The sequence below is a fragment of the Dendropsophus ebraccatus genome, chromosome 5 (genome assembly GCF_027789765.1).
Source record: "Dendropsophus ebraccatus isolate aDenEbr1 chromosome 5, aDenEbr1.pat, whole genome shotgun sequence".
Lineage (NCBI taxonomy): Eukaryota > Metazoa > Chordata > Amphibia > Anura > Hylidae > Dendropsophus > Dendropsophus ebraccatus.
In genome coordinates this window covers 158359036-158381908 of record NC_091458.1, presented here as the reverse complement: position 1 = coordinate 158381908, position 22873 = coordinate 158359036, and the positions used below count along the sequence as shown (strand labels likewise).

The 22873-nt window shown below is 44.3% G+C and overlaps 1 protein-coding gene across 1 annotated transcript; it reads right to left on the bottom strand.

The window, feature by feature from the left end:
• Positions 1 to 465: 465 nt before the first annotated feature.
• On the bottom strand, positions 466 to 20529 carry YWHAG (tyrosine 3-monooxygenase/tryptophan 5-monooxygenase activation protein gamma). The gene is made up of 2 exons (XM_069971745.1): positions 20130 to 20529; positions 466 to 3410 (listed from the first exon to the last, which is right to left on the bottom strand). The coding sequence occupies exons 1-2, from the start codon at positions 20214 to 20216 to the stop codon at positions 2754 to 2756; spliced, it is 744 nt and encodes a 247-aa protein (XP_069827846.1). The 5' UTR covers positions 20217 to 20529; the 3' UTR covers positions 466 to 2753.
• Between the last annotated feature and the right edge of the window lie 2344 nt (positions 20530 to 22873).

The following is a 22873-nucleotide window of genomic DNA, read 5'->3' as shown; positions in this document are numbered from 1 at the left end:
CGGTCAGTGTACGTCACACTGCCTGCGGCAGGAACGGGACAGGAGGACGGGAACGCGGCCCAGGTGAGTTAAGGGCTGCGGTCAGGCAGGGGTTAACATTTTCCGGCATATAAGGAGACCCCCTTCAATCTTCCTGAAAGTAAGGGGTCGTCTTATATGGCGGAAAATATGGTAATTTATTTTTTAACAACTTCATTATACAATTACCTATCACCGAGAGCATCGGGCACCCACTTTATATAAGGAAGAGCTCCTGAGCCTGCACCATACTTTCTCTGTATATCCAGAGTTGTTCAGATATTTTCCTTTGACAAGGTTTAAGTAGTACTTGGTGGGGGGAAAATGACATTTACATCTTAAAAAGGTCAGATACTCAAACTTTAACCAGAAGATATCAGTTTTGCAGTTCCTATCCCAGAATAAGGTCAAAGGGGAGAGGGAACACAGAAAAACCCACCAGACGCCTTTTAAGCAGCACCCACATCAGATCTGTAAGTTTATTTGCTCAATGTGCGACAGTTACATAATGAATCACATTCATGATATTCCATCACTGAGGAAAACTTCTAGAAATGGTCCGTGTGCCAAAAAAGAAAAAAAAAAAGAAAATAAATAAATAGGGAAAAATGTTTGAACTGAAACACGGAGTTTGTTTAAAAACAAAGTGAAAAAGTAAAAATGACAATTCACCGATCAGACCTTAAATAATTCACTGCATTACGATGACAAAGAAGCACAAACAAAGGCTTATTCAAAAACAGTAATTTTCCTACACATTAATAATTAGAATTTCACCATGACTAACACCAGACATTGAGGTTAGGCTAAAACTGGTGTTTATGATCCCTCCCGCTCCCCATCTAACCAATTTTTTATATATTTTTTTTCTTTTTCCTTTTTTTTTTTTTAAGTTTTTCTTTTAAAGATCAAAATTATATATATTTGCATGTCACAATAGCAACATCCATTACATACCGATATTTAACTATTACAGCTCCGTAGATCATTGTCTACCCATTAAACCCTTACTTTCCAATGGAGAACGTTGTTTTGCTTCTTGAAAATAAAAAGGCAATAAAATTGAAGACGAGTTGGCTTGCCATAGGAATACATAACATCTACTGTATAATTTAATTTCAAGCTACGGTATAGAAATACATCACTAGCATGCACAATATTGTATTAAGATTAATGCAGCGGTAGTAATTTCATTGGAGAAACTGTTATATAGGCAAGTGCAATTAAAAAAAAAAATTGCTGCTTAGAACCTTTTCTTCATTCTTAGCTTTGGAGCCCTCTTAGGATCTTCAAGGTTTTAGAGCAGCCAAAAATAAATAAATAAAATAGAAAAAAAAAAATAAAAAAATAGTTCATGTAATTCCAGTAAATTACTTATATGCTGGACACAAACACCGATCACTGGACAGTGGTGAAGGAAAAGAGAAAACTGAATATTTCACTTGCTGTCCAATTAAGAAAATTTAATTCTGCTACCGATTGCCTCAAATTTCTAGCGATGAACATGTCACTTTAGCATTGCTATAGTAAGCAAGAAAGATTCTACAATGACAATAGTTTTTTGTTACATGTCCCTTAATTACCTATGGCTTCTAGAAAGAAATTGAAAAAAAAAACTTAAAGAAGAATCTTTCTTTACGGTTTTATTTAAATATTTCTAAACTAGAACGTTTAGAACTTTGGTTGCACGTATCAAACCAGTCAGAAAAGAGGAAAAATCAAGCAGAACTTTCTAAGTAAGAATTTTCTATTTATGCCAACAAACACTTGAGACATGATAAAATGTGACTAGCCACATCACTTTATAGCAGGTCACAAAAATAAAGTGTTTCAGTCTTATATTACTCAGGATTTAGTCAGAATAGGGGCTTATATACTTTTTTCTAATATACGTGTGTATTCCGTCACTGTTGCTTTATTAATATAATCCCTTTATCTAGTATTTCACATAATTTCCAAGATCAGAGAGGGAAAAGAAAAAACGCAATATGCTTTAGAATTGAACCATGATTGGCCTTCTGGCGAGACACTACTTAAGTCTGTAGCAGATCAATTAGCTAAAGTGGAAATTATAACGTTACATTTGTCGCATTATATATCTAACCTTTAATTTCATAGGCTGAAACTGGAAAAAATTATACACATTCTGATGAGAAGGGTAAACAGAAAGTGAATGCTAAAGTACTAGCAAGTTTTCCTGTTAAACCACGGATTACGTTAGCATGAATACTGGCTAAAGAATTGGGTGTCTATCATGTGAAGGTGCAGTGCACAAAAGTACACCACACTCACATTAAATAAATATACCTATACTGTAGCATGAAGGACAGGACGTGCTTACAGCTAAAAATTATAAATATAAAATAACTTACTGGAACCACAAAACTATTTTAAAAAAAGGCATTCCATTCAAGTTATTCCTACTCTTAAATCTCTTTCTAAATATGTCTAGCGATAACTTAAAAATTAAAAACAGCTCCACTTTTATTAACTACAGAACAGTCCGTGTGCCAGTGTTTGGCTGTCATTCCATACTAGCACAGCCAGTCTAACTTTCCACTCGTGGTGTTTTGGCAAAATGTCGAAGAGGCAATCAAAGACAGGTGGGTAGGGTCTTTCCCAGGGGAGGTCGTCCCTTCCTTACCCTCCCCCACCCTTAACCCCCCACTTGTGGGAAAAAAAATAAAGACTGCGGTAGTAGCATCAGCGTGCGGCTGCCAGTCCATGGTGAGGTCTTAATTGTTGCCTTCTCCTCCGTCATCATCTTGCTGGTCACTTGTCCAGAGTGTTAGGTTGTCACGTAGGAGTTGCATGATAAGTGTAGAGTCCTTATAGGAGTCCTCATTCAGGGTATCAAGCTCTGCAATGGCATCATCAAATGCCGTCTTGGCCAGATGACAAGCCTGTTCCGGTGCATTCTGTATCTCATAGTAGAACACAGAGTAGTTAAGGGCCAATCCCAGCCTGATGGGATGAGTGGGCTGCATGTGTTCTTTGCTGATCTCATGGGCTTCGCTGTATGCCTTTTCTGAGGATTCAACAACCGCTGCTCGCTTCTCCCCGGTGGCTACCTCTGCTAGGTATCGATAATAATCGCCTTTCATTTTCAGGTAAAACACTTTACTTTCATACTGTGTTTCACTGCAATTTTTAATGAGGAAATTATCCAAAAGGCTTAACACATCTTGGCACACCGCTTCCAATTCCTTTTCAATTTTTTCACGATAGGCCCGCACCATCTCTATTTTTTTTTCATTGCCGTCAGCAGAGGTCTTCTGCTCAATACTGCTTATTACCCTCCAGGAAGATCGACGAGCCCCGACGACATTCTTGTATGCCACAGACAACAAGTTTCTTTCTTCATTTGAGAGGGGTTCATTTAATTCTGTTACCTGTTGAAAAGAGAAAATATTGAGCAATATATAACTAAACAGTAGTGTAGTAATTGTTCGCATCTCTCAGATTAAGCCCCACGATAATTCAGACTTTTGTTTTTACTGTTCAGGATAATCTGAAACTTTTTTTGTTTTTTTTTGTTTTAAACAACGTCCCTAACATTTCTTAATTACTTCAATTGGCCCAGAATAACAAAGCTTTAAAGTTTATAGATCAATCAAGAGACAGCGAGAGGGCCCAAGAGCTTCACAACAGAACCTGGAGTTCCTTGCTAAGTTTGATCCCCCCTTTCTGCTCACATCCCTTCCATCACATCATCTATAGAGGTGTATTGTATGAGATTATGTTTTCACTGGAGAATATATGGCAGAATTTCAAGCGGAGGCCGCACGGGAACATACCCTAAATCATTACCCTGCAAGGTGCCAGGCTTAAAGGGGTACTCCAGAGGGAAACTTGAAAAGTTATACAGATTTGTAAATGACTTATTTAAGATAGTCAACACTGTGCCCACAGACTGAAGGCTAAAAGATTAGTCCCAGGCAATTAGAACAATTACAGCCCAGTCCCGATCCAAGAAGGAACAATTGTACACAGTTTAAATTGGTCGGCTACACAAGCATGACCGCAAAGGTTTTTTGTATGCTATAAATAGTTTACACTATTAGTAGCACTTTTCCGTACCAAACTGAGCAGCTGACAATCCTAAAGGAATTGCCCATTACTGCTTTAGTTCACCTGTTGTGTCTATTACACTAAGAGTCGATGTAATACAGCGGGTCGTGTGTCCTCATGCTGTACTGAGAGGTATTGAGCTCTCAAAGAGGGTTTCTCCAATGAAAGAAGTCCGGACGTTTTTATTTTTGGGCAGATGGCAGGGGGGAACTTACTACAGAACGCTAACTTACCTCTCCCCATGCCACAACACTAAACCGCGTACGGAGGTCAGACCTCCTGAGATCACTTACGTGTCGTCTATCCACAGGACAGAGAACAAGTTAGTTAAAATCACAGAACCCGTTTAAAGCAATGCTAGCCATATATTACTCTGTACGGGATATATTCAAGAACACCAATGTGATCGTCTGTGTATCTCCACAAGAATTTTGCTAACTATTTCACTACATTTACGCTTAATAGAAGTTCCCGATGGCTATCGAGAGTTACACAGCTTTCTGTTTCTGGTTACACAAAGGTGGGGGGGAAAAAAAGCCAAAATTAGTGTCGGAAAAACTATAACGTCGCCAAACCCACTGTCCTTCCATCTTTCTACAAACGCCAGTTAAAAACTATTTACACCAAAATCTGTCAAACTGCGATTAAAATAACCATGTCAATGATCTGACTGGGTTGGATTCACACATGCTGCTTGTAAGTACTGGTTTATATAAAAGGGAAACGTAGAAGAATCTAACCTGCCATGTCCCTATTGCACACAGGGCGCTGAGGATGAAGTCACGTTTCTTACCTTCATACTCTGCACAGTTTCCGTGCCATTAGGAATTAAATCGCCATGCTATTCAGATGTTTTGGTACACTGGGGCAGGATTTCTGCCCCCAGTACACTGATCCGCCCCCTCTTCTTCTTCTAATGAATATCAGCAGAGCAGGTCAGCTGGATCAGTGCCCTGAAAGCTTTAGTTTCACCCTCAGCACATCAAAGCGCAGTGATTAAATTCCTAGTCCCATGGAAACAAACGCCGAGGATGAAGGTACGATTCAGTGCCCCATGTGCTATAGGGACATAGCAGGTTAGATGTTTCTAATGCTGCGTTTACACGGAGCGATAATTCGCCCAATTGATTGTTTAACGTTTTGAAGCAATGATTTGGTTTTTATAACAATCAGCGTTTAGACGGAGAAAAATAGTTATTGCGATCGTTTTTAATATCGCTTAGGCCCTTCTTTCACAAAGGGTAAGTCTTTGAAAGACTGTTTACACGAAGCGATCTGCGAATTTTTAGCGAACGACCAACAATGATTTAAGAACATGCTTAAAGACCAAAAATGAACGATTTCTCGCTCGTCACTTGATCGTTTGCTGTGTTTACACGGAACGATTATCGCTCAAATGCGATCTTTATTGCGAAAATTTGAATTGTTCCGTGTGAACGCAGCATTAGCCTCTCACTTTAAACCCCTCAACACCCCTACGATGGAGTTAAGGACATATAGAGCAGATCAGTCTCAATACTCAACAGCTGCTGGCTATATTCAGTTGCTGACAGCCACAGTAAGTGGTATTGGAGTTAGCTACAATTCTAGCTATTTAACAATCTATATGTCGACGTCACCATTGACGTGGTTAGAACATGCACCAGATATACTGTTACAGGAATAGTAGAATGACGTGAACTGTCATTCGCATAGTAATCAAATTTTTGTCTTGTCTCCCCATGAGATTTTAAAATTTGCACTTGGGGAGGGCTCACGATTAAAAATTTTTTTCATAAAGTGCAAACTCAACTGAAATATAAATTAATGTGCAGGAATTCTGAGCAGAGGACGGCAGTGCAGGAGCCAATGAAGCATGAATGCAGTGTCCTACTGTTACTGTCTAAGGAGCACTTATAGTTAAATTCACAGAGCAAGAAGTCATTCATAAGAGGCCCCGAATACTATTCGATCGAATAGTATGCTAATCGTGCTATTTGAGGTCGAATATACAAACGCTAACACAGTAAAAATTCAATTCGCCCTCTCAAACACACACCCCCCTCCCCCAACCCCCCCGGTCGCTTTTTTCCAGCCAACAAACATGCAGGGGGGAGGGACAGGCTGATTTGTGTCACTTGCTGGTTGGAGCTAGAGAGGGACAGACTGTATACCAGGGAGAGAGAGCTTTTAGGTTAAGTTAGGTAGGGAGGGACCCCCAAAAGCCCTTGTTAGGGCTAAAAGTATAAAAAACAGATTTAGAAGCTGTTGTGAGACCGGCAGTGTGTTCAGACATCTACTGATTAGTGTGGGATAATACCAGTTATCTTGCTACTTCTGATTTGCGCAGTCTGCGTCCTGTAAAAGCGTTGACCAGCACTTTAATTTTATTGTTGTAAAAACAATTATATATCCGGTATGCGGCTGTATACTGTGAGTGTGGGATGATACCTATTATCTTGCTACTACTGATTTGTAGTTATCGTTAATTTTCGTTATTACGGATTTTACACTGCACCTGATACGTACGCAAGTGCGTACCGCTAGACCGAAATGTACGCTTCTACTTTACGTTAATCACTAGTGTTAGATGTACCCAGGCAGGCTTCCGCTGCTTCCCCCATATGCATTGAAGACGTGTTGGCATCATTTCCTGAGGTGTCATTGTGCACTTGGTGATCTCCTAGTGGTCGAATATTGATTTCCAGGTCCCAAGTATTTTGCTCCCATAGACTAATGGAATTTGATATTCGTTCACACATCGGGAGCTATTCGATTTGAATAATCAAAAATTTCACTATTCACCCATCTCTAATAATAAAGTGAGGTGTACTCTCCATGGTAGTCCATGAAGCTGGTCTAGGAGGAAGGCGGATTATTTCCTTTAACGGTGCTGTAGGTGTGCCGTCCGTCTGAAGAAAATCCTAGACAAAAGCAGACCTTCTACATTAGAAGTTTGAGCTTCTACTCTGCCAAGCAAACCTATTTACCACACTTATCTCTTCTTATCCCATAACCCAAAAAACCTTTTGATAGAAATCAACTCTCTTCTTAAACCCAAAGTACAGACACCCACCACTGACCTCTGTGCTGAAGACTTCGCCTCCTACTTCAAAAACAAGATAGATACCATCTGTCAGGATATCATCTCTTAGCCCCCGAGTAGTATTGGCCCCCATTTCTTCTCACATACTCATCCACATCCTACTCATCCCTCTCAGCTTTCCAACCAGTGACAGAGGAAGAAGTCTATGGAGTCCTCTGACCCTACCACCTGCCCTAGGGACCCTATTCCCTCAAACCTCCTCCAGTCTTCCTTTACTGCTCTCACTACTTAACGGATTTTCAACTTCATTTCTTCTGGCATCTTGCCCTCGACTTTCGAATAGTCCATTATCACCCCATTACTGAAAAAAAAAACCTTCTCTAGACCCATCCCAGCCAACTATCAATCTGTCTCTAATCTCCCTTTTACCTCTAAACTCTTGGAACATCAGGTCTACTCCCACATAACCCATTAGCTCTCTTGACCCTCTTCAGTCTGGTTTCCACCCTCTCTATTCTATAGTAGCAGCCCTAACTAAAGTCTCTAACGATCTCCTTACTGTCAAATCTAAAGGCAACAACTCTCTACCAATTCTCCTGGATCTCTCTGCAGCTTTTGACACTGTAGACCTCCAGCTGCTCCTCTCCATGCTCTGTTCTATGAGCATCAAGGACTTTGCTTTTTGCCATGTTCCTCCTACCTCTCTATATGCTCCTATAGCGCATCATTCGCTCGCTCCACCTCATCTTCTCTCCCCCTTAGGGCCTGTTCACACTAGGGAATTTGTATGCAATTTCAAGCCGGATGGTGAAGTGCACATGAGACATCATATTCAATCATTGGGACAGGCGGAACTTCGCGATGCGGACTCCACTTGAAATTCTGTGCAAATTCCTTAATGTGAACAGGCCCTAACTGTTAGGGTTCCTCAGGGATCAGTTCTGTGTACCCTCCTTTTGTCACTTCACCCATTGGACAAGTCATCAGCAAGTTTGGTATTCAGTACCACCTCTATGCTGATGATACTCCGCTAACTACCTCTTCCTGTGGTATCACCCTCGCACTCCAACAAAACACCAGTAACTGACTGTCTGCCGTCTATAACAGTATGTCCTCCCTATTCCTAAATCTCAATCTTGCTAAAACTGCCCCTCCTGTATTTCCTCCATCTGCTAACCACCCTCCACATGACATCTCCATCTATGTGGTGCAACCATAACCCCTACACAGGAAGCCCACTGCTTTGGGGTTATGTTTGAAAATGGGGAGTGATGGACAGATCAGAGTCACTCTTTCATATTTTTAACACCTGCATCTTATAAACCTCTCTAAAAAGCCTTCCTTAGGGTAGGTTCACACTACGGAACCCGCGCAGAGAAGTTCCGGCAGATTCCATGGCTCGTACCAGTTCGCGACGGTGCGCATATCCACCGGCTCCATAGACACCATTGTATGGCTGGGCCGAATCCGCGTTCTGCCAAAAGAACTGACGCGTCAGTTTAAAACAGGCAAGTTCCCTAATTTGGTTAACACCCCCTCAATCCCCCCCCCCCCCCCCCACACACACACTCAAGCACTTAGACCCGTACAGGCAGACATTGGTTGATGACTGGTTCAAACATGTCTACCTGCACTGCCCTATTTATAAAGATGGCGAGACCATGGTAACAGAAGGGCATATCCCCCTCGGCCGATTGTCTCCATTCTATCCTCGTAGTCTGACAGCTCATGCGAGCAGGGCCCTTACTCCCTATGTCAGGTCAAGATATCCAACAGGTTCTCTGTAAGGCCCCATCCACACAATGTCAGCAATCACTATGTTCCTTGTGGGACTTCACTTTATGGATGAAATGTAGTGAGTAGCTTTGCACTTCCTGGCCAAACAGTCACTCAATACTACAATTCCCAGAATGCACTGCTTTCTCTCAGCTGTTAATCACAGCCCTCCTGCCAGTACCCTGGACAATGCGGTTGAAGAATACTGCAGACTAGTGCCCATTTAGTGAGGTTGCAGCCCTGCTGCATTTACTCCCAGCATGCAAAGCACTGATGCTAGTACTATTTGTGATAACACTATCAGCAAGTTGTGTGTCTTGGGGTGATAGTTTTATTTAAATATAATTTGGCTGTACTAGAGAATACTGCTTTAAAAAGGCACAGCAGACCATGCAGTCCCACACAATTTTAGGAAACACAGCTACAGCCCACTCAGCTGATCACTGCCAGATGGAAAAGCACCCACAAAGTGGCTTTAACCTCTTAAGGACATATGACGTACCGGTATGTCATATGTCCGCACTTGCACTTCAAAGCGGGGCCGCGCGGCGGCCCCGCTTTGAAGTGCCGCGATCCAGGGTGCCGCGAGTAGCCCGGGACCGCTGCTATTAGCGGGCACGGTCTGATCGCCGTGCCCGCTAATTAGCTAATCGGAGGCAGCTGTCAAAGTTGACAGCTGCCTGCGATTACCGGAGGCAACGTTTCCCTGGGGTCTAGTGGGGGAGATCGCTCCTCCGGGACCTTGTCCCGGAGGAGCGATCTCCGTTACTGATGCCGGCCGGGGACGCGTCCAAGATGGCGCCGTCCTCGGCTCGGCACTCGTTCGTTTTCGGCTGCAGCAGCCGAAAGCAAACGAGTGCCGATCTCAATGAGAGATCCAAGTTTATATACTAGAAGTCCCCCAGGGGGGCTTCTAGTATATGTGTAAAAAAAAATAAATAAAGTGTTGTTAATAGTAAAAAGCCCCCTCCCCTAATAAAAGTCTGAATCACCCCCCTTTTCCCAGGTTTTAAATAAAAGTAAACAAATAAATAAATAAATAAACATGTTTGGTATCGCCGCGTGCGTAATCGCCCGAACTATTAATTAATCACATTGCTGATCTCGTACGGTAAAACGGCGTCAGCGCAAAAAAATCCCAAAGTGCAAAATTGCGCATTTTTGGTCGCATCAAATCCAGAAAAAATGTAATAAAAAGCGATCAAAAAGACGTATATGGGCAATCAAGGTACCGATAGAAAGATCACATCATGGCGCAAAAAATGACACCTCGCACAGCCCCATAGACCAAAGGATAAAAGCGCTATAAGCCTGGGAATGGAGAGATTTTAAGGAACGTATATTGGTTAACAACGGTTTGAATTTTTTACAGGCCATCAGATACAATATAAGTTATACATGTTATATATCGTTTTAATCGTAACAACTTGAGGAACATGCATAACAAGTCAGTTTTACCCCAGGGCGAATGGCGTAAAAACACATTTCCCCCAAATAAAAGAAATGCGTTTTTTTTTCAATTTCACCACACTTCGAAACCAGAAAAAAATTCACAGTGTACTTTATGCAAAAATTCAGCCTGTAATTGCAAAGTACAATTAGTGACGCAAAAAATAAGGGGTCATGTGGGTTTCTAGGTGGAAAAATGCAAGTGCTATGACCTTTTAAACACGAGGAAAAACCGAAAACGTAAAAACGAAAATGGGCCACGTCCTTAAAGGGTTAAAGAGAACCCATGACTAAATACTTTACACAGAACCTGGTTCACACTGCACTTTTTCAGTTTGTTCAACGTATATGTTTTATTGGGGCAAGAGATGAAAAAACACTGACACTGGCTAATGGGGCACACACACTAAGTTACTGGAGCCAATTCCTTCAGTTGGGACGCTCAACGCACGAGCTGTAGCGCCAGCATGATAGCGAATGCGGGAAGCGTGTGAGACCTGACATCAGCCGCACATGCGTTTTTCTTGAATAGAAATAGTTCACAATTCTGTAAAACTGGAACCAGTTGATTAAAATCTTTCTAACCCTCTACTGTCACAAAGAAAAGAGAAATGTCAAAAGTTAAAAAAAAAAATAAAATAAAAATCGGTCAGGGTTCGAGTGCTCAGACCCCCAGACTCATCATTAGAATCAGCAGGGAAAGGACCTCATTGCTGAGCAGTCCTCTCCCCGCTCTGGGTCTATGTAAGGAGACGTACCCCCTGTCTCCTCATGTGACACAGGCTCGGAAAGGAATGCACCGAGCGTGACTACCTGCCCAGCCAGTCTGAGGCAGAAAACCTCTTTAGTCACTGCAGTCACTGACTGGCTAAGTGGGCATTTCTGAGCCTGGTCATGTCATCACAAGACCGGGAGGTAAAGTATGTTCACACTGAGAAAAATAGGCGGAATCCTGCCTGCCTCAGTGTGTCATAGCATCTCTATGGGAGAGCGTGCGCTCGTCCGCTGCTGTCGCTTTCCACTCAAAGCGACACATCTCTTGTCTCAGTGTGATCATACCCTTAGAGAAGAACGACAGGTGATTAAGCAGTGGCACTGTGACTGTGCACACACCAGGACTGGTAGGACTATTTGGCTGCAAGGTTTTTAAAAATATAACTATTCCATTTAAAAAAAAAAAAAAAAATACTAATCTCTTTTCCATTAGAGATGAGAGAATTTACAGTAATAATGAAGCAAATAGTTTTGCTATCTTTGCCTTTTAACTAAATGCCACTCCGCTCCAGGGGCCTGGAAAAGCTGGAGCCGGTTGTTCCAGGCACCCACAGAGGAAGGGCACCGACTTAAAAGGCAGGAGGCTGAACGGATCGTAAAGATAATGGAGATATAAGTGCTGTTATTGGAGTTTGTGTCTCTTTCCCCAATGAGGAACAGTCCCTTCAGCTTCATCATATACAAATTTGTCCAAAATGGTGACTCCCTATCGAGAGCACAGAAACACATGTAATTAACAGGGGGTCACCATGAGATCACATGATCCAAGTGAAGGAAATTATTCCAGGATATTTCAGAGAGAAAGAACCTAAATGAGGAAATAATTTTGATGTGAATTTTGCAATGTGTGTGATGCCTCAGGGAGCTTTAAAGAGGATGTACCACCTTTTAGAATGAATGGAGCCGCGTCATACAGTGGAGGGAATTCCCTCTCACTGGGGGCGGGCCGGCCGACCTCCAGTGCTTCAGCACCGGCCGGTACCGCTGGATCGAACAGCGCCGTGCACGGGAACGGGAGAACAGACCGCGGCACCGGCTCCCCAGTGCCGGCGCCGATCGATCCGTGGGTTCAGGTTAAAGAAGATGTATCGGGTGGTACATCCTCTTTAATACTTTAAGAGAAACAATAAATACAGGGGGGGGGGGGGGATTAAAACAGCAGTTTCTTATTTGATCTCCTGCTTACTTTAACCCTTTAAGGTCAATTTAAATTTTTTTGTTTTTTCTTCCTCACATTCTAAGAGCCATAGTGCTTTTATTTTTTAATCTACTTTTTTTTGCATCACGATCTCTTGTTTTTATTAGTATCATATTCGTGTGGATGGAGGTTTTGATCTTTTCTGATATAAGGTTTTTTATGATATATATAGAAAGGGGGTCATTTAAAATTTTATTGGGGGAGGGTCTTTTTTTTCTTTTAACACTTTTAAGTCCCCTTAAAGGGGCTGATTGCAGGCAATATTCAGGCTCTAAGAATGAACTCCTAACTAGAGATGAGTGGACCGTCGAACTTTTGGTCCGACGGCATCGGCGCTCTCTCATCATGCTTTTGATCCCGGCTGCATAGTTGCGATCCCGCAAATATGCAGCCAGGATATTCCAGGGAATTCAACAGCGATTCCCTGGAATATCCTGGCTGCATATTCCCGTGATCGCAACTATGCAGCCGGGATCAAAAGCATGACGAGAAAGCGCCGATGCCGTCGGACTTTTGGTCCGCTCATCTCTACTCCTAACCCTTAAATGTCCCGGTCACAGCACTGAAGAGGATAATGGCGGACGGCAACATGATCGTGGCGGGCCCATCTAACGGTGAGGACCTGGCTACAATACTTGGCTTTTTCTAGAGGCGCCATAGAGAATGAATAGAGCCATCAGTCATGTGCCTACCTGCGGATCTATTTAAAACAAAAGGAGCAGAGAGGCAACCTGGAGATCGGTGGGGAGTATGGAGGTCATATCCCTGCTATCTCTTACTTGTCCCCTATCCTGTGGATATGGGACAAGTAAGTTTTAATCGGAAAACACAACCTTTCACGACCAAGCAATTTTCTTAGATTCTTCATCGTCTTCCAAGTGCCAAAACTGTTATTTTTCAGTTGACACATGCATATGAAAGGCTTGTCTTTTTGAGCGATACCATTTTTACACTTTTTGATTGCTTCTACTTTTTTCAGAGGCAAATGAACAAAATACAGCAAGTCTGGGGTACTTTGCTCATTTTTGTAGCATTCACCATCTGGGATAAACAAGACAATATTATAGTTCAGGTTGTGGAAAAACCAAATATATATTTGCTTTTATATAAGAGGGAAAATTGTGTAGATTTCTTTGGGATACAGGATGAGGATTTTATATTTAAAGGGGTACTCTTACGAATATCTTTCATATGAACTGCTTTCAGAAAGTTATATAGATGTGTAATTTACTTCTATTTAAAAATTTTAAGTCTTTTCATACATACCAGCTGCTGTATGTCCTGCAGGAAGTGGTGTATTCTCTCCAGTCTGACAGTGCTCTCTGCTGCCACCTCTGTCCATGTCAGGAACTGTCCAGAGCAGCAGCAAATCCCCATAGAAAACCTCACCTGTTCTAGACAGTTCCTGACATGGACAGAGGTGGCAGCAGAGAGCACTGTGTCAGACTGGAGAGAATACACCACTTCCTGCAGGACATACAGCAGTTGGTATGTATGAAAAGACTTAAAATGTTAAAATAGAAGAAAATTACAAATCTATATAAAACTTTCTGAAACCAGTTGATTTGAAAGATTTTTTTTTTTTTTTTGCTGGAGTACCCCATTAACCACAGCATCTAGGGGGTTAAACTAGAAGGATCAAATGTTTCTCTGCTCTTCATAGTTACAGCAGGGTCCCTGCTGTCATGCAACATACAGGCTCATTTGATATTCTGCACAGGAGACCAGTGCCAGGCTGCCGATAAAAAGATGTACTGTGTTCATTAAGGAACCCCTCCGCTGCAATAGGGGATGAAGTCAGGCTCCGCCCCCACAGACTAGAACAGAATAGAGCGGAAGGCAATCAACCTGCGTTCTCTGCAGGATTTCTCCAAATGCCAAGTATGCCAGCAGGCGACAAACAGTATAGGCGAAATTATATCACTGCTATTTATCATACTAGTGTTTCTTAGTGGTTAAAAATCAAAAGATATGGCAGAGGTTGACCTGTGGGACAGGAGCAGCTTCAGGCATGGTATGGTTTCCTTGGTAACTGGACTGCCCGCCTAGTCTCACACAACATTCCCTGCTGTGAAACCAACATTTGGTAGGAGACAGAACTACAGATATCATAATTTAAAGGGGTATTCCATGTCTCGCTTTTCTAGCTACCGCCGTTCCTGAGCTGTATGTTTTTTTCCTAAAAGCCAGTCTATTTCCAAGATGGCTCTGGCCAGGAAACTACATTTCCCAGCATGCATTGCACCTCAGAGCCAACTGCCAAGTATCTTCCCATCGCAGTCTCAATCTGCTTCTGTTTTACACTGTTAAGTAAATGGTGGTACCTTTGTTTAATAGTAACTTGGATTAGGGCTGGGCGAAATGGCAAAAAATTTAAATCTTGATTTTAAAATTTTTTTGGATTCTCAATTTAAATCTCAATTTTTTTTTTATTTTTTTGCTAAATAAACTAAAAATCTTTCTCACAGCATCCAATACTATTTGAGACACCAACTGTATTGCTTCCCAGTGTAACAGTGCTCCCCCTGTGACTAGGGCAGACTGAGGGGGACTGGGGCAGGAGTGCACATGCAGGTCCCCGGTCTCTGGAGGGAGGAGGCAGCAGAGACTGCAGGATAGGGTAATTACTGGAGCTGTACAGCAAGATCCGATCACATTGTACACCTCCAGGACCCGCAGCGATCACCCTGCTGTCTCCCCTTGAGACCAGGGAGCGGGATGTTGTTTTTGAGGGGCGGGGGGCAGGTCAGCAGCTCCTGGCGGCCGCATATCTCAGGACTGCCCGCCGCACACCGGCCCTTTCGGCCGGCGGCCCTACACTGTACAGAGCCGCCCGCCCCACACTTTACCGCGCCGTCCGCAATGATTTTTTGTTAAAATCGAATTTACGATTCATTCCAAAATTCTAGGCAAATTAATTTAATTAATCGCCCAGCCTTAGCTTGGATTAAGAGCATTTTGCGAGAACAGCTCACAGTTTTTTGAAATTGTAACTTTATGTAAGAGCTCTCTGTACTGGGTGGGAGGGGGAGTGGGGGAGGGACATGGTCTGCATAGCGGGGTCTACAGCACTGTACTCTGACCCAGGAAGTCTCCCTCACCTTCCAAATCATAGCAGATCCACTTCAGGCTGAGGCTTACATCAGGGGACAGGACTGTGGAGGCAATCTCTTCATAGCTGTAACCCCTCTCCCCAGAGAGCGCTGCATGTATGTGCCCACATCTTCCCTGCTCATTCCTTCATGCGCCCTGCAGTCTCTGTCCTGCTATAATGTGCCCGCACTTACACTCAGCTGTACACACTGCTGCTTTAATGTGTCCGCACTTCGGGTGCCTTTACACAGAGATTTATCTGACAGATTATGGAAGCCAAAGCCAGGTATGGATTTTAAAAAGGGGATAGATCCCACTCTTTCCTTTATGACCTTCAAAAGTCTGTCAGATAAAGTGTAAAGGCACCCTTACACTCCTCCATTCACACTGCTATATAGAAAAGTTTCTGTCACTGTCCTCCTGCACAGCTCTGTGATTCTCACTTCCTGATTGGTCCATGCTGAACACACCCCTTCCCCATTGCTGTCATGTGACCACACAGACCTCTGACAGCAGCCCTGCTTCTCTATTGCAGCCTGTTGTACTGCGCTACTGCATTATGGGGATCTGCAGCTCCATCCTGTATCTATAAACTGCTGCTGTGTTATCAGGGTTATACAGTTACTATACATTATATACCACATGCTGCTATACTGTACAGTAATTTATATATCACATATCCAGCTGCTGTGTTATCAGGGTTATACAGTTACTATACATTATATACCACATGCTGCTATACTGTACAGTAACTTCTATATCACATATCCAGCTGCTGTGTTATCAGGGTTATACAGTTACTATATATTATACACCACATGCTGCTATACTGTACAGTAACTTATATATCACATATCCAGCTGCTGTGTTATCAGGGTTATACAGTTACTATACATTATACACCACATGCTGATTGCTATACTGTACAGTAACTTATATATCACATATCCAGCTGTTTCTCATTGTTTCATCTGTTCTACATGTTATTCAGAATAAATAATCATTATTTTTGGGGTGTGGAACCAATTGTCTGCATATCAGTTATTTCTTAAGGGAAAATTAGCTTTAGTTTAAGAGTAATTTGGATTACAAGCGCCGTCCTGGACCGAATTATACTTGTAATCCAAGGCACCACTGTATCTATTAATCTGTTATTCACAGCCACTTATGGAATGGCAGCGTGGGGTACTGCGAGTTCTTTGAGATTCCTGCTGGGCTGAATTATTTCTCCTTGTGGTAAGTCAATCTCTTGTGCTGTGAGCTCTGGCTCCTGTTCTCGTAAATCTTGCTTTCTCCTCAAACTTGCCATTTACCTCACACACAGGACCTTGTTTTCTTTTACCTCACACACTGACTGGACTCCCTTCCTGTTTCTTCTATGCCCCTCCTCTCCCAGCTTATACAGCCCAGCTCTCACTGTTAAATGCCTTACTGCTGGACAACTAGCAATATTGTGTGCTGGCACTTCTAGCATTCTCTGACTCCCAGACAGAGGTAATTCATCAATCCTTGACAGCAACAACCAAGCTTATATCCATCTAAAAAGATAAATGAAACAACTGGGTTTTCTTCCCCCCATACTGCTCTGGAGGCTGTCCCTGATCTGTAGTTTCCCTGCCCCTTGGTCAGGTGCTCACTGATTGGTGTGACATCAGTGGTGGGCGGGGTTACAGATTAGGTGTTACAGCTTGCCTGGCAACAGAAGAGACAGAGATCATGTGACTTTGGTCTCAGAAGGGGGGGGGGGATGACAGAGCAGCTGAAACCATGTGGACCAGGAAGTGAGGATTTTCTGCAGCTACAGGGTGTTAGTCCAGATGTGCTGCAGACAAACGGTTCAATAGAAACCTATAACACACAAGCTTAGATTAGGAGTATAAATTGAACAGGGTTAAGTTTCCTTAAGTGGAATGCCCCTTTAAGCTGGTGACTTGCTCTTACATAGTACACACGTGTATCGTGCAGCTATTAAACAGTTCTGCTCTTCTGCCTGTATAAGAAATAAACTGCAGCCCCGGAACATAATGCACTCTGATTGGCTTTTGCTATTTTTAAAGCTGTATGTCTTTCTCATTTAGAGGATACAGAAACCATTCATCTCCTTCAGGAAATGTTGGTAATAGAGTAACCACCACTTCCTGTAGTAAAAAGGCGTTGGCACTGCACTGACTAATAAGTGCAAAGCACTCAGATCACATTTTGGCCAAAATGGCTTCCCAGCGAGTAGGTCACAAGTCACTGACAGTAACAGAGGAGGAAATGGAAAGGAAAGCACCTGCAGTGGTGTGTGACTTATTTCTAGTTAAAAGAAAAGCTATAGAAAAAAAAAAAAAAAAAAAAAAAAGTCACCCAACAACCAGCCAGTGTAAAATAGACAGCAACCAGCATACAAGCGAGAAAAAGCTTAATATGGCCACAAATCTCCAGCCAATAATAATTAAAATGGCCTCACAAACAATCCAGCTATCATTCGCACAGCGGCATGATCAATCGAGCCTTGTGGAGGCTCTGTAGATGAGCGTCGATCTTACCGATTGCCGTTTGTTTCCCGCTTCACACGCGGCCATGTAAAAAAGGCCTATACATATAGGCCAACATGAGGCAGGAAGTGGCACCCAAACCAATGAAGAATATTCATACCAAACTACAGTTCAGAAAACGCACAGCTTAGATTCTTAGGGTATGTTCACACTGAGTAAAACAGGTCGAATTCTATGGTGATCCCGCCTCTCTCAGTGTGTCATAGCTATGGGAAAGCGCGTGCATGTCATTTCTTTGAGCTGAGCGCGCGCTCTCCCATAGATGGGCTGTGACACACTGAGACAGGTGGGAATCCGCCTGTATTATTGGGTGTTTTTCCACATACAATTAAATATACAATGGTCAAAAAAATAAAAAATAAATAAATCATGGCCCAGATCAATGGCCTACCAATCTGTCAGTGACAAAAACTGGCCCAATTTGCTTAGAGAAGAAGATGAGCAGGGGGAATGGGGGGGGGGGGGGGCGCTGCCATCTGACTGGCCCTGAGCTGCTCGGCTGATTGACAGCCCGCTCAGCCAGTTAGTGACTGAGACGGGACACAGTTCCAGTCACTGATTGGCTGAGCAGGCTGTCTATCAGCCGGGTTGGGCATCAACCCCCTATCACCACAACTGGGGGGGGGGGACTTTCTGACGGGGGTCCTGAGGTCAGTCAGGTGGCGCATTGCGGGCCCGAGGAGAAGCACCTGACAATAATTTGTTTAGGCCAGACTTTTCCTTTAAAGAAACACAGCATTTTATTCCCTAACCTGCTCTGGTTTGGATCTGTTGGCGGCACGTGACCAAACATGAACACGGCCACATGCACGTGTCATACACAGGCCACAGCTGGTGCAGGTATACAGCCCAGATGCCCAACGAATTAGTCATCAGTTTGCCATTTTTGTTTTCAGGCGAGACACAAAGTGGTTCGTAAGGTTATAAATTAAATTTTTTTTTAGATCAATTCCTACTTCTAACTTTTAAATGAACTGCCTGTAGATCCCAAAAAAAATATCAACCTACGTAGCACAAATAAAAATGGAAATTAATGCTAATAAATGGCGATCCTGCAGTTATAGACCCGGAGCCAATCACTGCAACATCTGCATCTCCAAAATCCACTCGTAGTTAACTTGCATCTGACAGGACGGGTCCTAGGCAGGGGTATATTACAGAAATCAGACCGTCACAGGAAAGAAGGACGATATCCTCATTCCGGGCTAGGGTAACGATGGCAGGTTCCATGCATTTCATCATTTGCAATGTCTTGGACATCCGCCATACATGCTGTCTGGTACCAACCACCTGGGCGCAATGCAGATTTAGTCTCCAAATGACATCACTGGTTGCTATGGGAATAAGTGAGGTAACAAATTTCACTGTGTGAGGGCAGAGAAGGACATAGTTCTGCATGCATGCCACCACTACAGGGACTGCACCAACACACGCTAGAGCAAGGGTAGGGAACCGTGGCAAAACTACAACTCCCATCATGCCTGGACAGCCAAAGCTAAAGCTTTGGCTGTCCAGGCATGATGGGAGTTGTAGTTCTGCAACAGCCAGAGTCACGGTTCCCTACCCCTGCACTAGAGACTGTGTCGACTGCAATAAAGCAGCGATCCTCAATATACACGTATATACTAATCTCGAATAATTACAGATTGAGGACGCCACCATCGGTAGTGTGTGGTTTGCACATGGAAATGTCCAGTATGCCAGGGCAGGACAGGTGCCCCATCTGCCCGGGGGGTATTAATGTGCCCCACACATGGCTACAGCCCCTGCACCCTCACCAGTCTCCCCTCCATCCCCTCTTCCCTGACTCCCCTCCCTCCTCCAGACAGTCCAGCCTCTTCTCTGCAATATGACAAATGCAGAACCTTCTGGAAGGGCTGCTGCCGCTTTGTCTCCCCGGTCACTGGAAGGGAAGCAGCTCGTACTGTGCCCCTATTATAGACATAGGTGAGGGAGCGAGGAGACGGGGAGGGTGGCACACACTGGGCACCGCTCTGCAGCACCAAGGAGAGGGGCGTCAGCTGCGGGCGATTCCCTTTACGGCAGCGCTGCTGTTATCTGTGAGGACAGAGCGCTATCTGCCCGCCCGCCCGCAGTCTTATCTGTGAGGGACAGGGGCGGCCGTGACGTCAGCCGCCCGTACCGCAGTGCCCGGCATCCCTGACAGGACGGCGCCCGCACTTACCGCTTTCATGGCAGCTGCCATGTCGTCGTATCTCTCGGCTTGTTCGGCCAGTCGGGCTTTCTGCACCAGCTGCTCGCGGTCCACCATCTTGCACGGGTGTCGGCTCGCTTCTAGTGACGGGGATGGCGGCGCCGGGAGTTACGCCCTTACTCGCGCTGGCGGCTAGAACACTGGCACAGACTGCTGCTACTGCTCGCCGTGTCCGCTGCTACTGCTGAATAACGGTCTCTCCACTAGCCGGTTACTCCCCGCTGACTGTACGCGCCTCCGGGACCGCCCCCCCCTGCTCGCTCCTCCTATCGTGTGTGGAACCGCCCGGTGGCGTCATGCCACCCTCTCCCGCCCTTTTTCCCCTCATAGCTGATGTCAGCAGCCGTAAAAGGGCACCCGACGGCTCCATGGCTTGTGAGAGGCGCTCACAGGCTTCTGGGCGGTGGCCCTCAGCTTTCCAGCCAAAGCGACCCGGCTCCCGGTGCTGCCGCAGTGCGTCCTGGGACACGTAGTCTCTTCACGTTTGCGGTACAGACGTTTTTAGAGGGAAACGCCTTTGTGTGGAAACTACAACTCCCGGCAGCGGAATCCATTAGTCCGTTTTTTCTCCCTCATAATTTTATATCCCTATATCACCTCACATTGTAGGATTTGTAGTGTCTCTGCCTTATGTGGTGGAATATGGAGCCAGTACTGCAGATGGAGACAGCTGAGTCATGCTGATTCATGGCTGAACCAAAGCCCTGGCTGTTCTGTCACTGTTCACACTGCTACAGCGCTTTTGATTAACCGACAGGTTTTTTGTTCATTTAGGGTAGCTTCACACGTACCGTATTGCTGCGTTTTTGGTGCGATTTTTACATGCGCATTTTGATTTTCACAAGACTTTCATGTGAAAATCAAAACGCGCATGTAAAAATCACACCAAAAACGTAGCGATACGGTACGTGTGAAGGCTCCCTTAAAGGGCTTTTTACACGGGATTATTATTGTGCAAAATATTGTTAAATCGTTCACATTTACCTGTCAGTATAGGGTGCTCCAGCGGGGGTCGGGAGCCTGTCACCCCGGCACGGTGACAGGCTCCCGACCCCCCCGCTGGAGCACCCTATACTCACCTGATCCCGCCGGGTCCCGCTTCCTGAGTCGGTCGGGTGACTGAGATATCAGCGCCCGGCGCGCGCGCTCCTCAGATGAGTCCAACGCTCATAGAGAATGACAGGCGAGTCCGACGCTTTGTCATTCTCTATGAGCGTTGGACTCATCTGAGGAGCGCGCGCGCGTCGGGCTTCGGGCGCTGATATCTCAGTCACCCGACCGGCTCAGGAAGCGGGATCAAGTGAGTATAGGGTGCTCCATGGGGGGCTCGGGAGCCTGTCACCCCGACACGGGGGGTGACAGGTTCCCTTTAAGCAATAATGGCGTGGTGTAAATGCGGCAAAGATCACACTACGAATGAAAATTTATTCGTATGTCATTGACCTCAAAATTATTGTTAATTGTCTTTTAGTGTAAACACTCATCATTTAGAGTATATAGATTGCGATCATTCACAGAATATATGCGATTACGATCGCATTAACGACTTTTCATAGCAATTTATCGTCTAATGGTCCATTTACACAGAGTGATTAATCTTCCAATTGATCGTTTATCGATTTTAAAGCAGCAATTTGATTTTTATAACAAAAAAATCGTTATTATGATCTGGTGACAGGCTCCCGACCCCCCGTTAGAGCCCCCTATACTCACGTGATCCCGCCGCGTCCCGCTTCTGGAGATGGTCGAGTCACGGAGATATCGGCGCCCGAAGCCCGGCGCGCGCACTCCTCAGATGAGTCCAACGCTCATAGAAAATGACGGAACGCTGGACTCTCCTGTCATTCTCTATGAGTGGTGGACTCATCTGAGGGGCGCGCGCGCGCCGGGCTTCGGGTGCCGATATCTTCGTGACCCGACCATCTCCAGAAGCGGGACCCAGCGGGATCACATGACAGGTCCTCTTTAAGCCTACCTTACACATAGGGTGAATCGGTGAAAGACTTTACACGAAGCAATCTGCGAACCACCAACGACGATTTGAGAACATGTTGAAAGATCATAATGAACGATTTCTCAGTCATCGCTTGCTATGTTTACATGAGCCGATTCTCACTCAAATGCGATCGTAATCGTGAAAATGCGATAATCATTGCGTGTAAACGCACCATAAATGACTCGTTTAAGGGGGGGGGTGTCATTCACTATACCAGAGCTTAAAGTCTCTATTACACAGAGCGATTATCGTTTAAAAATTCGCTATAACAACCAAAAATGAATTATCTGCCTGTGTAATAATATTACTCAGCAATCAAACAGCGGGAACGAAAAGTGTTGAAAAATCATCCTTGGTAGTTTGGCAATTGTTAGCAAATCTGTTTGTCTAATCAGTTGGTCGCAGAACATGCTGCATGGGTTGTCCTGAGGAACGATTCATGACCGTAAAAATGAATCTTTATAACCGCAATCAGTGTGAGCGATAAAGATTATAGCAAATCTTTACACGATAATCGCTATGTGTAAGAGGGCCTTAAACGATTTATATGCATGTGTAAAAGGACCCTTAGGGTCCTATTAGACAAAGTGATTTTTAACGCTAAACGATTGCAAACGAGAGTTTATCATTAACCCGAAATTGTTCACCACATTACACAGAACGATAGTCGTTAGTTACAATCATCTCTAGGATAGTTACTACTAATAGAGCTTTTACA